Source organism: Phacochoerus africanus, chromosome 1, assembly GCF_016906955.1.
Source record: "Phacochoerus africanus isolate WHEZ1 chromosome 1, ROS_Pafr_v1, whole genome shotgun sequence".
NCBI lineage: Eukaryota > Metazoa > Chordata > Mammalia > Artiodactyla > Suidae > Phacochoerus > Phacochoerus africanus.
This window is the reverse complement of record NC_062544.1, coordinates 107,379,984-107,399,198: the sequence shown is the minus strand read 5'-3', so window position 1 is coordinate 107,399,198 and position 19,215 is coordinate 107,379,984. Positions and strand designations below refer to the sequence as shown.

At 39.1% G+C, this 19,215-nt stretch overlaps 1 protein-coding gene across 1 annotated transcript in view; it reads right to left on the bottom strand.

Moving 5' to 3' along the window:
• Positions 1–17,639, bottom strand: part of ABHD5 (abhydrolase domain containing 5, lysophosphatidic acid acyltransferase) — a 50,491-nt gene extending 32,852 nt beyond the window's left edge. The window contains exon 1 of the mRNA XM_047771382.1: positions 17,479–17,639. Coding sequence (XP_047627338.1) covers positions 17,479–17,525 — 47 coding nt within the window. The 5' untranslated portion in view covers positions 17,526–17,639. The remainder of the gene's footprint in view (positions 1–17,478) is intronic.
• Positions 17,640–19,215: the final 1,576 nt, after the last annotated feature.

Genomic DNA, 19,215 nt, shown 5'->3' with positions numbered 1-19,215 from the left:
AGCTGGAATAGTAACACTCATATTGACAAAAGATACCTTAAAATAAAGAATATAATAAGAGACAAAGAAGGACTTTACATAATTATCAATGGATCAAGAAGATCCTTGAAAGGATGTTGAAGAAGGATATCAAAGAAAATATAACAATTGTAAATATATATGCACATGAGAGAGGTTCATCTCAATATATAAGGCAATTGCTAACAATCTTAAAAAGAGAATTGACAAAAACCCAATGATGTTGGGGGACTTAAACACCTCACTTACAACAATGGACAGATTATCCAGACAGAAAATCAACAAGGAAACACAGGCTTTAAATGATACATTAGACCGGATGGACTTAGTATTTACAGGACATTCCATCCCAAAGCAGCAGAATACACATTCTTCTCAAGGGCCCACAGAATATTCTCTAGGATAGATCACATTCTGGGCCACAAATCAAGCCTCAGTAAATTTAAGAAAACTGAAATCAGGAGTTCCCATTGTGGCTCAGTGGTAATGAATCTGACTAGTATCCATGAGGATGTGAGTTCAATCCCTGGCCTCACTCAGTGGGTTAAAGATCCATCATTGCTGTCAGCTGTGGTGTGGGTGGCAGGTGCAGCATGGATCTGGTGTTGCTGTGGCTGTGGTTTAGGCCAACAGCTAGAGCTCCGATTTGACCCCTAGTTTGGGAATTTCCATATGCTGAGGATGAGGCCCTAAAAAGCAAAAAAGCAGAAAAAAAAATTGAAATCATATTAAGCATTTCCTCTGACCACAACACTATACAAATGGAAATCAACAATAAGAAAAAAGCTGGAAAAAACACAAACACATGGAGACTAAACAACATGCTACTAAACAACCAATGGATCACTGAAGAAATAAAACAGAGTATTAAAAAATACCTAGAAGCAAATGAAAACAAAGACACAACAATCCAAAACTTAATGGGATGTGGCAAAACCAGTTCAAAGAAGGAAACAGGAAAAATCTCAAATAAACAAACTAACTTTACACCTAAAGCAACTGGAGAAAGAACAGACAAAACCCAAAGTTAGCAGAAGGAAAGAAATCAAAGGTAAGAGCAGAAATAAATGAAATAGAAAAGATCAATAAAAGAAGAAAACCATAGAAAAGATCAGTGAAGCCACTTTGAAAAGACCAACAAAATTGATAAACCCTTAGCTAGACTTATCAAGAAAAATAAGAGAGAGGACTCAAATCAATAAAATTAGAAATGAAAAAGGAGAAGTTACAATGGACATCAAAGAAATACAAAGGATCATAAGAGACTACAATATGCAACTATATGCCAATAAAACGGAAAACATAGAAGAAATGGACAAATACTTAGAAAAGCACAATCTTCCAAAACTAAACCAAGACAAAATAGAAAAGATGAATGCACCAATCACAAGTACTGAAATTGAAACTGTGATTAAAAGACTTCTTACAAACAGAAGTCCAGGACCAGATGGCTTCACAGGTGAATTCTATCAAACATTTAGAGAAGAGCTAACACCTATACTTATGAAACTGTTCCAAAAAAATTGCAGAGGAAAGAACACTCCCAAACTCATTCTATGAGGCCACTATCACCCTGATACCAAAACAAGACAAAGACAGTGCAAAAAAAGAAAATTACAGGCTAATATCACTGATGAACACTGATGCAAAAATCCTCAACAAAATACTAGCAAACTAAATCCAGCAATACATTAAAGGGGTTGTACATCATGATTGGGTGGGATTTATCCCAGGGATGCAAGGATTTTTCAAGATCCACAAATCAATCAGTGTGATATACCACATTAACAAACTGAAGAATGAAAATCATATGATCATCTCAATAGATTAAGAAAAAAAGTTGGACAAAATCCAACACCCATTTCTGCTAAAAACCCTCCAGAAAGTGGGCACAGAGGGACCCTACTTCAACATAATAAAAACCATATATGACAAACCCACAGCTAACATCACTCTCAATGGGGAAAAGCTGAAAGAATTCCCACTAAGATCAGAAACAAGACAAGGATGTGCATCCTTGTCACGACTATTCAACATAGTTTTGGAAGTCCTAGCCACAGCAATCAGAGAAGTAAAAGAAATAAAAGGAACTCGAATTGGAAAAGAAGAAGTAAAACTATCACTATTTGCAGGTGACATGATACTATACCTAGAAAATCCTAGACTCTACCAGAAAACTGTTATTAGAGCTCAGCAGTGAGTTTGGTAAAGTTACAGGATAAAAAATTAATACACAGAAATTGACTGCATTCTAAATATTAACAATGAAAGATCAGAAAGAGAAATTAGGGAAACAGTCCCATTTACCATTGCAGCAAAAAGAATAAAATACCTAGGAATAAACCTACCTAAAGAGACAAAATACCTGTTCTCTCACAACTAGGAAAGACTGATGAAAGAAATCAAAGATGACACAAACAGATGGAAAGATATATCATGCTCTTGGACTGAAAGAATAAATGACTATACTACCCAAGGTAATCTAAAGATTCAATGCAATCTCTATCAAATTAACATTTGCATTTTTCATAAAACTAGAACAAAATATTTTCAATTTTGTTTGGAAGCACAAAAGCCCCAGAATAGCCAAAGCCATCCTGAGAAAGAAAAATGGAGCTGGAAGAATCAGACTCCCTGACTTCAGACTATACCACAAAGCTACAGTCATCAAAACAGTACAGCACTGACACAAAAGCAGAAATATAGACCAGTGGAACAGGATAGAAAACCCAGAATTAAACCTATGCATCTATGGTCAGCTAATCTATGACAAAGGATGCAAGAACATGTAGTGGAGAAAAGACAATCCCTTCGATAAGCGGCGCTGGGAAAACTAGACAGCTACATGTAAAATAATGAAATTGGAACACTCCCTAGCAAAAATAAACTCAAAATGGATTAAAGACCTAAATATAAGATCAGATACTATAAAACTATTAAAGGAAAACATAGGCCGAACACTCTCTGATGTAAACCACAGCAGTATCATCTCAGATCCACGTCCTAGAGTAATGACAATAAAAACAAAAATGAACAAATGGGACCTAATTAAACTTAAAAGTTTTTGCACAGCAAAGGAAACCCTAAACAAAATGAAAAGACAACCCACAGAATGGGAGAAAATATTTACAAATGAAACTACTGATGAGGGTTTTTTTTTTTTTTTTTCTTTTTAGGGCCACATCCTTCCCAGGCTAGAGGGCTAACTGGAGCTACAGCTGCTGCCATAGCTTCAGCAACAAGGAATCTGAGACGCATCTGTGACCAACACTACAGCTCCTGGCAACGTCAGATCCTTAACCCACTGAGCAAGGCCAGGGATTGAACCTGCATCCCCGTGGATACTAGCTGGATTCATTTCCACTGTGCCACAACAGGAACTCCTGATAAGGGATTAAAAAATCTCCATAATATATAATAATCTCCTGTAGCTCAATACCAAAAAGACAAACAACCCCATCAAAAAATGGGCAAAAGATCTAAACAGACAATTCTTCAAAGACATACAGAGGGCCAAAAAACACATGAAAAGATGTTCATCATCACTAATTTTTAGAGAAACGCAAATCAAAACTACAATGAGGTACCACCTTACACCAGACAGAATGGCCGTCATATAAAAGTCTAAAAACAATAAATGCTGGAGAGTGTGTGGAGAAAAGGGAACCTCCTTACACTGTTGGTGGGAATGTAAATTGGTGCAACCACTATGGAAAACAGTATGGAGATTCCGCAGAAAACTAAAAATAGAATTACCATTTGACCCATATGATCCGCAATCCCACTCCTGGGCATCTATCCACAGAAAACTGTTAGTCAAAAACATACATGTACCCCAGTGTTTACTGCAGCACATGGAATCAACCTAAATGTCGACTGACGGAGCAGTGGATGAAGAAGATGTCCTACACACACACAATGGAGTATTACTCAGCCACAAAAAGGAGCGAAATAAGAGCATTTGCAGCAACATGGATGGACCTAGAAATTATCATGCTAAGTGAAGTTAATCACACAGTGAGAAACAGACATCGTATGCTATCACTTATATGTGAAATCTTTAAAAAAGAATATAATGAACTTCTTGGCAGAACAGAAGCCAACTCACAGACTTTGCAAAACTTACGGTTACCAAAGGAGACAGGTTAGGGGGATGGGGGAAGGGTTTGGGATGGAAATGTAAAATTGTGTTGTGATGACGGTTGTACAACTATGACAAAATTCACTGAGTTTAAAAAAAATCAAAAATGAAAAAGGAGAGGTTACAACAGATAGGACAGAAATACCAAGAATCGTAAGACATACACTATGAACAATTATTTACCAAAAGATTAGAGAACGTAGAAGAAATGGATAAATTACTAGAAAGCTACAACCTTCCAAGACTCATCATGAAGAAACAGAAAATCTGAATAGAATGACTACTAGTAGGGAGACCAAATCAGTAATTTTAAAACTCTCCACAAACAAAAGTATGAGACCAGACAACTTCACTGGTAAATTCTACCAAACATTCAAAGAAGAATTAACACCAATCCTTCTCAAACTATTCCAAAAAAACAGAAAAGGGAACACATCCAAACTCATTTTATAAGGCAAGCATTACCTCGATACCAAAGTAGACAAGGACACCGCACAAAAAGGAAACTACAGGGTAATATCACTGATGGACATAGATAATTTATATAGATAAATTATCAACAAAATATGAGCAAACAATTCAACAATACTATAAAAGGATCATACAGCATGATGAAGTGAAATTTATTTCAAAGATGTAAGAATGGTTCAACAACTGCAAATCAATGTGATACAGCACATTATTAAAAGGAAGGCTAAACATTAAAAACAATAAACAACAAATAAATAAATAAATAAAATAAAATAAAAGGGAGGCTAAAAATCATATGATCACCTCAACAGATATAGAAAAGGCATCTGACAAAGTTCATCATTCCTTTATGATTAAAAAACAAAGTTTGAAGAAACAAATCTCAGTATAATAAAGACCATATATGACAAGTCCACTGCTAACACCATACTTAGTGGTAAAAAGGTGAAAGCATTTCCTCTAAGAACAGGAACAAGACAAGGATGCCCACCATCATCCCTATTATTCAACACAATATTAGAAGTCCTAGCCAGTGCAACTAGGCAAGTAAAAGAAATAAAAGGCATCCAAACTGGAAAAGAAGAACTGCCTCTATTTGCAGATAACATGGTGCTATATATAGAAAACAATAAAGGAGTTCCCGTCATGGCACAGTGGTTAACGAATCTGACTAGGAACCATGAGGTTGCGGGTTCGGTCCCTGACCTTGCTCAGTGGGTTAACGATCCGGCGTTGCCGTGAGCTGTGGTGTAGGTTGCAGACACGGCTCGGATCCCGCATTGCTGTGGCTCTGGTGTAGGCCAGCAGCTACAGCTCCAATTAGACCCCTAGCCTGGGAACCTCCATATGCTGCGGGCGTGGCCCTAGAAATAGCAAAAAGACAAAAAAAAAAAAGAGCGAGAGCGAGAGCGAGAGCGAGAGCGAGAGCGAGAGCGAGAGCGAGAGAGAGAGAGAAAGAGAGAGAGAGAGAGAGAGAGAGAGAGAGAGAGAGAGAACAATCTAACTTACAATTTCACCAAAAAGAATAAAATACCTAGGAATAAATTTAAATAAGGAGGTTAAAAGTCCTGTACACTGAAAACCCTAAGACACTGATGAAGGAAACTGAAGACACAAAGAAACTGTAAGATATTCCATGCTGACAGATTGTTAAGAATGTTGTTAAAATGTCCCCATTATCCAAAGCAATCTATAATTTAATGCAATTCCTATCAAAATTCTAACACCATTTTTTCAGACATAGAATAAATAATTCTCAAATTGGTATGGTACCACAAAAGACCCCAAATAGCCAAAGCAATGTTAAGGAAGAACAACAAAGTTGGAGACATAACACTCTCTGATTTAAAATCTCATTACAAAGCTATAGTTATTAAAACAGTAATAGTATTGGCATAAACACGTACACATAGAACAATGCAACAGAATAGAGAGCCCAGAAATAAACCCATGCATATACAATCAATTAATTTACAACAAAGGAGCCAAGAACATACAATGGGGTCCCGTTCATCAATGGTGTTGGGAAAATTGGACAGCAACTCGCTAAAGAATGAAACTTGACCAATATCTTCATACATTCAAAACAGATTAAAGACTTTAATTGAAGATCTGAAGGTGAAAAACTCCTAAAAGAAAACATAGGCAGTAAGCTCCTTAACACAGGTCTTGCTGATATTTTGAATCTGAATCCAAAAGCAAAGACAACAAAAAGCAAAAATAAATAAGTGGGACTACATCGAACTAAAAAGTTTCTGCATAGAATATGAAACCATCAACAAAATGAACAGGCAACCTACTGAATGGGAGAAATATTTGCAAATCATAAATTTGATATAGAGTTAATATCCAAAATATATAAAGAACTCATACAACTCAATAGCAAAAAAACAGTCCAATTAAAAAAATGGGCAGAGGATCTGAATAGACTTTTTATCAAAGAAGACATACAGCTGGCCAACAGGCCTATAAAGATGCTCAACATCACTAACATCAGGGAAATGCAAATTAAAAACACAGTGAGATATCCCCTCACACTGGTTAGAATGGCTATTATCAAAAAGTTAAGAAATAACAAGTTGGAGAGGATATGGAGAAAAGGAACTCTTGCACTGTTGGTGGATATGTACAATGGTGTAACCACTATGGAAAACAGTATGGAGATTCCTCAAAAAAATAGAACTACAATATAATCCAGCAATTCCACTGCTGGGTATTTAACAAAAATATTAACTTGAAAAGATATATGCACCTCCAAGTTCACTAAAGCATTACTACAATGGACAAGATATGGAAACAACTTAAGTGTCCATCAAAAAATGAATGGTAGGAGTTCCCATCGTGGCTCAGTGGTTAACGAATCTGACTAGGAACCATGAGGTTGTGGGTTCAATCCCTGGCCTTGCTCAGTGGGTTAAGGATCTGGGAGTTGCCTGAGCTGTGGTGTAGGTCACAGATGCGGCTCGGATCTCATGTTGCTGTGGCTGTGGCGTAGGCTGGTGGCTACAGCTCTGATTAGACCCCCTAGCCTGGGAACCTCCATATGCTGTGGGCACAGCCCTAGAAAAGACAAAAAGACAGAAAAAAAATGGTAATAAAAATAAATTAAAAAATACAAAAAAAAAAAATGAATGGTAAAAAAATACGCCATGTATGTATGATGGAGTATTATTTAGCCGTAAAAACTGGGAGTTCCAATTGCAGCTCAGTGACTGACAAACCCGACTAGTATCCATAAGGATGCAGGTTTGATCCCTGGCCTTGCTAAGGGGGTTAAGGATCCAGTGTTGCCATGAGCTACAGTGTAGGTCACAGACTCGGCATGGATCCAGTGTTGCTGTGGCTGTGGTGTAGGCCAGCAGCTACAGCTCCAATTTAATCCCTAGCCTGGGAAGCTCCATATGCTGCGGGTGTGGCCCTAAAAAGCCAAATGCCAAAAAATAAAATAAAAAATAAAAAAACCTTGCTATTTGCACAAAATAGATGAACCTAGAGGGTAATATGCTAAGTGAAATAAGTCAGAGAGAGAGAAAGACAAATTCATATCATCTCATTTACATGTGAAATCTTTAAAAACAACAATAAGCTCATAGCTAAAAGAAACTGGCGGTTGCCAGAGGTGGAGAGTAGGCAAAATGGATGAAGGGGGTCAAAAGGTACAACCTCCAGTTATAAAATAAATAAGTCATGGGGATGTAATGCTCATCATTGCAACTATAGTTAATCACACTGTACTGCATATTTGAAAGTTGCTAAGAGATTAAATTTAAAAAGTTCTCATCATAAGAAAAGAATATTCTGTAACTATGCATGGCAACAGATGTTAACTAGACTTACTGTGATCATCATTTTGCAATATACAAAAATATCAAGTCATTATGTTATACCCCTGCAACTAATATAATGGTGTATGTTAATTATACCTCAATAATAAAAAAGATTGATAGAAGATCCCTAATAGCCTACATTATAATAAGACTCAACTCTATTGTTTTCTGCTGCCAGTTTCAAATCTTCTGGATTAACAGGAGATAAGACCTCTAGGCATACCCAACAAGTGTTCTCTATAACTTATCATCAAAGATAAAGATGATGTCAAACGTTACTAATATTAATTTGTAAATATATAAAGCTATTATATTGGTAAATATATATATATATATACCCATTTACAAATTATCAAGGAAAAGCAATTCAAGGCTTTAGCAATGAAATTTTCAATTTATTCAACAATTTTTTCAATTGTTAAGCAATTAAACAAAAAGAATCTCATACTCTTTGGAGTTTAAAATTAAAAAAGTCCTTGATCAGGAGTTCCCGTCGTGGCGCAGTGGTTAACGAATCCGACTAGGAACCATGAGGTTGCGGGTTCGGTCCCTGCCCTTGCTCAGTGGCTCAGTGGGTTAACGATCCGGCGTTGCCGTGAGCTGTGGTGTAGGTTGCAGACGCGGCTCGGATCCCTCATTGCTGTGGCTCTGGCGTAGGCCGGGTGGCTACAGCTCCGATTAGCCCCCTAGCCTGGGAACCTCCATATGCCACGGGATCGGCCCAAGAAATAGCTTAAAAAAAAAAAAAAAAAAGTCCTTGATCAGATGGTCATGAATGTCCATGTTTGGCCACAAATACATAAACTAATATCAATAGAAAGTTACTTACAACTCAATCTCATTAATTTTCTTAAACAAGTATCCTTCAAATAATAGCACAGTTCTTTGCCAAAGAGAATTAGAGGTCAGTAACAATAAAACAACAAAAAGTGAGCTTAACTATAACCTACTGTTGTTCCCACTCACATCATAGACATGTTGAGGCAAGGAAAACAGAAATACAATCTTTGTTTCATTCTTAAAACAGAGAGACTGAAAAACAATTCAATCTCTGAATACATATGATGTGCAAGGCACTGGAGTTTAAAATGTGATATGTTACCTGGTAATAAAGGAATCCTGCCTACTTCACTTATTTGCCACTCATCACAAAACCAACTCTCTTTCTTTTTTTGGCCTTGCCCACAGCATGCGAAAGTTCCCAGGCCAGGGATCAAATCTGTACCAGGGCAGTGACCCAAGCCGCTGCAGTGACATTGCTGGATCCTTAACCCACTATGCCACAGAAGAACCCCAAAAACAACTGTCAAAGGATAGAATTGTCTTTTCCTGCATTTTGCCTCCCAGTGATGGGCTTAACTTAAAGAGAAGGGGCAAAATAATGTTTTCATGTTTGCAAGGCTACTGCCTTAAACATTAAAAATTAGGGCTCTTCAACCACGAGAGGCACCAATACTCTCCAGATTTCTACTGCAGCTTTTTCATCCAAGGAGATATTTTTAAGTTGAATTTTTCTAAAATATATTTAAACTGAAAAATCTATATTTAACAAAACATAGTATTTTTCGCTGTTAATTGAACTTTTGTAAAGACATCTCTCTCCCCTAAGTCCCAATAATGTTTCTTGTCTAATCAATTTTTGCCCTACCAGATGACAATGTTTTATATAAACTGCCTCCACTTCTTATTCAAAAGGACTGAGTGTTATGCACATAATAGTTTCAAAAGAACATTTTTAAAGAGTGAAAAGCAGGTGTCTATCCTTTCCATTCTGTGGTTGATCATGCTTTGTTCACAAGTCCCTGCAAACTTCCCACTTCCACTGCTTTAACCCTCTAAAACACCCATCCAATGTCACTTCCTGTCTTGGGGTAAACTGACCTCACCTTCAAAGAAACCCTCTAACTCTTCCATAAGATCTCCTCTGCCATTCAAAGTTGTTCTGCATTTCTAGGATTAGTCTGTGGAAGCCTAGAACTAAGGACATGAGATTGGAACAAAAGACACAAGACTACAGCTGTCAGATATCCAATCATAATTCTAAGGTCATAAAATCCAAAGTAAAAATAAAATTCACCGTAGCTATAATACAGTGAACAAGATACAGGGCTGCCTCCTCAGAATTTTGGAAAATAAAGACACAAGCAAAAATTAAGTTCTGTGATTTATTTAAGCAGATAAACAATAAACATCATCACACATTGCCGAGGCCTTAATTTCAGAAGACACAAAAGTGTCAAATATAAAGATAAGCCATTCATTATAGGGACTACATCTATGACAACAGGAAGGTTTACTGATGTTCACCCAAGATTTTCTACACAGCCCCAAGAGTTGAGAACTGAAGGCTGAGTATCTAAACCCTAAAGCTTCTAATCAAAAAACCAAATAATCGTGTTTTATAACCTATAATAGATATGAAGAATCTTTTTAGTGAGCAGACTTCTGAATAAGAAATGCCTTAAAACGCTACACTAAAGGTGGAAACTCTAAGCCAAACAAGATGTGCTTACCATTAACAGAGTTTATTAATTTAAGAATCTGATTTTAAGTGTCCCAAGTTTGAGAGAGAAAACTGAATTTTTTCCTCTAAATTTCAATATAATCTTTTTTTAAAAAAATTTATTAGCATTGTATCTAAGGCCATCAACATTTAAATTTCCTGGTAGTTCTTATTTTGTTCTCTAAGGCATTTGACTATCTATAGTATTACTAAATCTGAATTGCACAATCTGCAAATATTGTGAAACAGTGAAAGAGGTTTCAAAGTTTTCTGAAGAAAATATACCGAAGTCTGGTCAATTTCCAATTTCCACACACTCTTGGCCACTTAAATAACATTTCGAATTAGGTTATAAGTAAAGAGAATTTCATTATATTACAATTTTGTTTAAAATGGTCTCCATCCCTATACTAATACTGTCAAGAGAGAAAAACTACCTTTATTATTTCTCTGTATAAACTTCTCTAAGTGCTTTAAGCACAGTATTCTACCTTATTTAAACTATGAGGTTCTGATTTTTATTATAAATCTTCAGGGAGCTCCCATTGTGGCTCACCAGAAATGAACCTGACTAGTAACTATGAGGACGCAGGTTTGATCCTTCGCCTCACTCAGTGGGTTAAGAATCCGGCATTGCCGTGAGCTGTGGTGTAGGTTGCAGACACGGCTGGGATTTAGTGTTACTGTGGCTGTGGTGTAGGCTGGCAGCTGTAGCTCTGATTAGACCCCTGGCCTGGGAACCTCCACATCTGCGGGTGCAGCCCTAAAAAGCAAAAAAAAAAAAAAAAAATCCTAATTTATTAGAAGTATGAATATACATGTTCCTCTGAAATAATTCCTCAACTAACGAATGACTGAAAACTTCCAAAATGAAAATTATCACACATGGGCAAATCAAGAACTCCTTTCCTGGGAAATGACTTCTTAAATCCTATCCTGGAAAAGAGAAAGAAAAAGAGTATGTCCCACACAATCATAATTTAAGTGACTAACATGTCATTTTAAATAAATGATACTAATGATTGAATTACCAAAACCACTAGATCAATGACAACACAGGTCCTCTAATATATTTTAACACATTAATTAGCATTCTTTTAACTTTTTTTCATTTCTAACCTGTAACTTTTACTTTTTTACACTTTCTATAATTTTTTTATTTTTTTAAAAATTTATACAATTTTTAAATGTTACCTTCCTAACTTGTAACTTTTAAAGACTTAGAGTTGGAGAATAGGTGTTTAGACATAGCCATGTGCTGGGAATATTTTCTACCAGTTGTCTCCTACTTTCTCTCCTACAGTAAACAAACCATAATGGAATCAGTCAGAGCATCAACAACATATATAATCAAAGAATCTACAAGTTACTTTTAGATTTACTCATTTAACAAATTCAATTGACATTCTGCATTAATTCCAAAATAAGTTCATCCACTAGATAAAATAAAAATTAAAAACTCTAAGTCTCAAACTGAATAATGAGTTTTAATAAAATCACCTTTCTACACTTTTTTAAAAATGATTCACAATCAGGAGAAGAAATCATAGGACTATGGAGTTAAGACTAAAAAGCGATACACTATTTCTAAATGGCTATTAAAAATAAAATTAGTCAAATACATAAGGACCCACTTAGAGATACCTGTAATTCTTAAATATATTATTCAATGTTGTTTTTACTAAGTGTATCATCCATGGGATTTTAAAATCTTAAGTTCTTTGTCACAGGACTGAAATCTGCATTTCCTGGTCTGTAATCGCATTTTAGAGAACATGCAAAATACTGAAGCATGGTTCCCTGTTGGTTTATCCAAGGTCAAGGAAAAGAATATTTCCAACCTCCTCAATACAATTTAAGTTCATGATTCTTATTATTCAAACTTGCCCTAGTCAAGTTGAAACTTTGAATTTCTTATATATCTTCTAATGTCCTCTGGATATCTCAGGATGAAAAAACTTAAGTCAAAAATGCAAAATGATTAATCAAGTACTAAGTTTTTGATCTTAATGTTTGTGTCAGCATAAGTTTACAATAGTTGAAGTGTTTAATTCTTTAAAATTTATTGAAGCTTTCTATTTATAAAGCCCCTTTAGGCTCTACCAGACATCTGAGTAAGATAAAAAGCTTTGTCCTCAATGAGCTGACAAAACAAATACAAAAACTATTAAAACATGGTAGGTGCCACAAAGAAAGTTCAGGAAAAACCTATGGATCTTTAGAGAAGGGAGATAATCTGTTTTGGGTCAGAGAAAACAACTTGAACCAAGTTACGAGGAAACAGGAGGTTAGTAAGGAACATGTTTAGGAAACAATGAAAGATACAGCTTGGCTAGAGCCCAAGGGAGGAAATAAGACTCCAAAGATAGGTACCACTCTGCTTGCAAAGGACTTTGAAGGCTGAGGACATAAAATAAAGCCACTGAGCGGCTTTGCTACAAACAAGATTGTTCCTCTTGGGGATATAGAAGTAACTTATAAAATAAGTTATATTGAAAGAAAAGGAACAGAACATGTTACCAAAGCGTGCAATAACCCAGAAAAAGGAGTAACATGGGTCTAAACCAGGTGGTTCCCAGGTGACAGTGGAAATGGAAAGGTGATGTTGTACTTGGAACCTACTAAACTTGGTAAAAGATTTGGTATTTGGAGGAATGAAGGGGGTCGGGGAAAGATAGTGCCTGAGTTCTTAACCTGGATGACCATAAGAACCTAAATAACTAAGTAATAAAAACAGGGCCATCAGGAGGAAGAACTGAGCTTTTTGTATTACTTAGTTGAGGGGAATGAGGTGCAGATGAGATCCTGGTCTCACATGTTACATTTGAGGATTCAATTGCAAACATGTGAATCTAGAAACATCACTAGACTACTGAAGAGGCTCCATCCTGAGATTTCAGCCCTCTCCACAGAGAGGATAGTTCAAAGAGTGTGAGTAAACAAGGCAAAAATGAAAACATAGATGGAGATACAATCTTGGAGAAAAATACATTTAGAAAGTGGGAAGAATAGGAGTTCGAATTGTGGCTCAGTGGTAACGAACCCAACTAGTATCCATGAAGACGTGGGTTCAATCCCACCATGGCTGAGTTCAAGCTGCCAATGGCTGGGAAACTTCCTGAAAATTTAGCAATAACTCCAGACCACCACTGCAAACTACCTATTCTATGGTCTACACTGTAACAGCAATTCCATTACAACTTTCCTCTAAATGCAACTGACACTTAATCATTCTCTGGGGAGTTCCCGTCGTGGCTCAGTGGTTAATGATTCCGACTAGGAACCATGAGGTTTCGGGTTCAATCCCTGGCCTCGATCAGTGGGTTAAGGATCCAGCATTGCCATGAGCTGTGGTGTAGGTCGCAGACGTGGCTCGGATCTGGCATTGCTGTGGCTGTGGCGTAGGCTGGTGGCTACAGTTCCGATTAGACCCTAGCCTGGGAACCTCCATATGCTGGGGGTGCGGCCCTAAAAAAAGACAAAAAAAAAAAAAAAAACCATTCTCTGGGAAAACTTTGCAGCAATTCACAGAAGTACACCCAACTCTTGTTACATTTAGCTTTCTCAATTGCATTGCAACTGAAAATGGTTACATGTTGAAAGCCAAATGGCTCCTTAGGCATGTCTGTATTCACTAAGAAAGTTACAAAGGAAACAACAAGAATCATATACTCCAAAAAGCCTTCAGAGGACCATTTTATAACCGTTTCCTTTGTTAATGTCATTTCCCCATCTAAATCTGAACTTAATAGGAAACTTAATTCAAGACTTCAGTTTTCCCACAATACACCTGACTCTTGGGATAGTTCTACTATTGATAAACCTATTTAAAAAAATTTAAAAAAAATTTAAGAGTTCCTGTCATGGTGCAGCAGAAACAAATCTGACTGGTATCCATGGGGATGTGGGTTCGATCCCTGGCCTTGCTCAGTGGATCAGGGATCCAGCACTGCCATGAGCTATGCTGTAGGTTGCAGATGTGACTTGGATCCCCAGTTGCTGTGACTGTGGTGTAGGCCAGCAGCTGTGGCTCCAATTCAACCCCTCGCCTGGAAACTTCCATATGCTGTGGGCGTGGCCCTAGAAAAACAAAAACAAACAAAAATTTAAAGCGACCTCTGTATCAATGAAGGATTAAATAATGAAGTGAAGTGTCAGTAGAATAAGCAAGAGAAACAAGAACCAAACATTCTACTAGGCCCAATCTCAGTGAGAGGCAGCAAAAACATGGGGAAAACTCCTTAGACTACATCCAAACACCTAGAGGGATCCACTCTATCCTTCTTACTTGCTGATGGGGCACTAGCAGTAGTCCCAGTTGCAGTCCCAACTGAAAAATGGGAACAGTAATATTGAGCACACAAGGTCAACCTTAGGTTTAATATGAACATTAGGGAACACCCAGCACGAGCAGGTACTTGCCTAGTACGGTTCAGAAGGCCATACCAGCTTGTATAATGATCAAGTGTATTGGCAAGAGTCCAAGGTGATCCATCTCATCAAGGGGCTAAGGATGTTTTACAATCTGTACCCAGTGATCTCCTGCTATCACCCAAAACCATGAACTCCTTTCACAGTTGTGCCCTGGACTCCCAAGTCCCACAACAACATGAAGCCAAAGAGTCTCATAAAAGTAGTCTCAGAGCCAAAAATGCTGCCACAAACTAGGTGGTAACAAGCTTCCTACTTCCTACAAGTTCCTACTTGTGTTCACTTGACATTCAGCATCTTACCTCAATATGACAAGGAAGTTCATCAACAAACCAGAACAACAGACCTATTTATCATATAAACAAAACTCCAGGGAAGAACCTAATTTCTAATATTTCACAATTTTCCCTTCTTTCCAAATACTCCTGTCTATCATGGTATTCCACATTATCGTCTGTCATTTAGGTTATTTCATATGCAAATTTTTCCCAACATTTGAACTAGAATTGTCAAAATATTAAACACATATGGGGGGGAAGAACAGAAGTTTATTTACTTTCCAATATAAATGACTAACCTTGACAAATAAGGCAGTAATGTTCACAGCAATTTAATTTTTCCCCTAATTAACTGCTATTCATCTTCTACAACTGTATGAAGTTATAGGTAGAAAAGATTCATATAAACTTAGTATATTTGTTTTTTTGGGTTTTTTTTTTTTTTTTTTGCTTATTAGGGCATATGGAGGTTCCCGGCTAGGCGTCTAATAGGAGCTTCAGCTGCCAGTCACAGCCACAGCCACAGCAACACCAGATCCAAGCCCCGTCTGTGACCTACACCACAGCTCACAGCAACTCTGGATCCTTAACCCACTGAGCGAGGCCAGGATTGCACCACTACGGGAACTCCTTTTTTTTTTTTTGCTTAAACTTATATTTGTATATCAAAAAGCTTCCCATTAGAACCTTCTGCACTGTTGATGGGAATGTAAATTGGTACAACCACTAAGGAAAACAGTATGGAGGTTCCTTAAAAAACTAAAAATAATTAGCATATGCTCCAGCAATCCTAGTCCTTGGTTTACAACCAGAAAAGATGAAAACCCTAACTCAAAAAGATATATGAACCTCAATGTCCATAGTAGCCCTATTCACAATAGCCAAGAAATGGAGGCAACTTAAATGTCTATCAACAGATAAATGGATAAGGAAGATATGGGGGGGGTGTTGTGTGTGTACACACAATGGAATATTAGTCATAAAAAACAATGAAATACTGCAATTTGCAGCAATATGGATGGATCTAGAGATTACCATACTAAGTGAAGGAAATTAAAGACAAGTATCATATGACATCACTTATATTTACAATCTAAAAAAATGGCAGAAATGAATATATTTACAAAACAGAAACAGACTTAAGGACAAAGAAAACAAACATGGTTAACAAAAGGTAAAACAAGGTGAGAGATAAATTAGGAGTTTGGAATTAATAGATACACCCTATAATATATAAAAAAAAGAACAAAAAGGACCTACTCCATAACACACAGGTAACACAGGTAACTATATTCAGTAACTTGCAATAGCCTATAATGGAAAAAAATCTGATAAAGCACATATTTTTATAAGTTTTATATATTTAAGTATATTTTATATATAACACATAAAGTATACATAACTGAATCACTGTGCTCTACACTTGAAACACAACATTGTAAATCAACTATACTTCAATAAAATAAAAATCTCAAGGAAAAAAAAAGCTTCCTATTAGACTTCTGTCCTCCCACTTCCATGAAGTTTCCTACACACGTGTCTTCTGAAAAGCAAACATACACCTTTCTCCTGTAACACCAGAACACTTGGAACCAAAGGATGAAATCATCTCCGTTTGAGAGACGATTGTGAACTGGCTATCCATACCGTGTTAACGTTCTTTTTATAAAGTGTAAGTTAAACATTTTCTGAAACCTAAAGACATCCCCGAGCCCCTTTCCCCCACTCTGGGCTCCTCCTTCCCCACAACCCCCTGTGGCCCGCGGCTTTAGCGGTGAACTAGAACACTGCCCCGTAGGAAGTGCCACCACTTCCTCCAGGCTCCGGAGAGGGTTGGCCTCGCGGCACTTTCTTTCTCCCCCGGGCTGGACTGAGCACAGCCCTACCTGAGGACAGAAACCGCGCTAAGAAGAGGACAGAAGGAGTCGGCCGTTTCCCCCGCCCCGAGCTAGGGGCTGGGACGCCGCTCACCCCCGCCCGCCGCGCTAGGGCAGGGCTGGGGTCCGCAGCCGTCCCTGGTCCCAAAGAGACCTCAGTGGAACACCAGCCCGCGTCCAAGTGCCACCCCTGCCGCTCTCCCCGCGGAGCCGCTTCCTTGACCTCGCTGGCGGCCCCCAGCGCGGAGGTCAAGAGCTTCTCGGCGCGGCTGGGGTCACACTCAGACCCGAAGGGCGCCCGCCGGGGTGAGAGCTTTTCCTTCGGGCTCCGCGCGGACTCGTGCCGGGGTCGGACGCCAGAGCGGCCAGGTAGGTTAGAGTCCTCGGGGGTGCCCGCGCTCCCGAATCCCCACGCGGCCTCCGCCGCCCTCACCTCTCACAGGCATCCGCGGAGTCCATCTCCTCCTCCTCTGCTGCCATGGCCGCAGTCGCCGCGCAGCCGTCAGGCCGCACCCCAAAGCCGGCTGACAGGCCGACTGGAATGCGCCGGGCTGCAGCCGCCCTTAAGCCCGCGGGCCGCGCATGCGTCGACTGTCCTCTGGCCTGACCCCCGTAGTGCGGCCGCGCGCGTGCGCTGGAGAGCTGTCCCCGCCCCACCCCCCAGCTACGCCTGCGTCATCCCGCCTGACGCGCTCTGGTGCGGTCGCTGCGCAAGACTGTCAGCCTGGAGGAACCGGTGAGACTCCCTGGTTGAGTTAGGTGGTAACTAATTTCCATAATGACTGTATTAATGCCTCATTCTCTGATACTTATTGTCACGTGCTGGACACTGGACGGGTACCTAGCATTTCCCTCGGGACTGAGGCGCTACCTTCCGCTGAAGAGCCAAGGTAGTATTCGATAGTTGCTGCAATAGCGAACGGAAAAGCTTTGATGAAGGAGCTGTGGCCTGCGGCCGGCCCTTTCCTACAGGTGGGTGGCTAAGGGGAGAGGGCGACTCCTAGGACTCAGTCATTCGATATTCACCGATGTGCGGGACACTGCTCCAGGCGCTGGGGTTACAATGATGACCAAAGCCAGCAATTTCCGTCCACCCCACGCTCTATGCACCTAGGAGAAGGTAAAGAGTCAGCATTTCGGTACTTAGAGTTCTTGAAGGGGATCGCTAATGTAAATAGCAACAACGCTTGACCTGTTTTCGAGTCTTCGTCATCAGCTTCTACCTGCTTTTGTAGTTGCATCACTCTCTACTAGTCATTAATTTGTATTTACCTTTCGCCTAAGTGCCCGCTCTGTTCTAGGCACTGAGAAACAGTGAATTGAAATAGGGCTTGTGCCTTAAAGGAACCTACGCTGATATATTATGCTTTGTTTTAGACACAGTTCATCACTCTTTTCCTAACTCTTCTCTGTCACTGCAGCCCCTTTTTCTCTCCTCCGAGTCCCAATAATCCAAACTATATGTCACTTATCTGGTACTAAGATTTTCAGTCTTGTCTAATTGTTATGGCTTTTTAATGGACATTTTTGAATATTCTTCCAACTACACTAAAAGTTCCTTTAGGATGGGGGTGGTGCCTTCTGTGATTTAGTGGGGGGCGGGAAAGCAACTCATAATTCCTTGGGCATACCATCTCCATCTATCAGATCATATCCTTCTGGCGGCACTCTCTATATGGGCCAAACTGGTTATTGTGGACTCTCCTGCATAGAGTACAGTCCCAATCCAGTGGTGCTGATTCTAGTATCAAAACCTAAGAACGTGACAGCAACTATGGCAGCACCTTCAGAAAACTGGACTAGAGAGTATGCACCCTCAGAAGTCTTGGACGTGGAGTCTGCTCTCATAGATGCCTGTGGCTACTGCACAGTTTTAAAAACATCATTGATCCGGTACTGATATTTATCCAGAAATTGACAGTGCAGTGTGTAGGGCTATGGGACTTCATGATCTTCTGCAAATCTGGGGGTAGCTCTGGCCCAGGCTTCATCTTGTTGCTGGTAGAGGAGTTGTCTTTGACTTTGGCAAGAAGTTGAAACTGGAATCAACCATCTGCCTAGCCCTCAGGATGCTGCCAGCAGTGAAAGAACCCTGATGCTCTATCCACATTTCCACACCACCCTGGAGCCTTTGGACTATGTCTTCCTGGGAGAAAATGAGGCCAACATC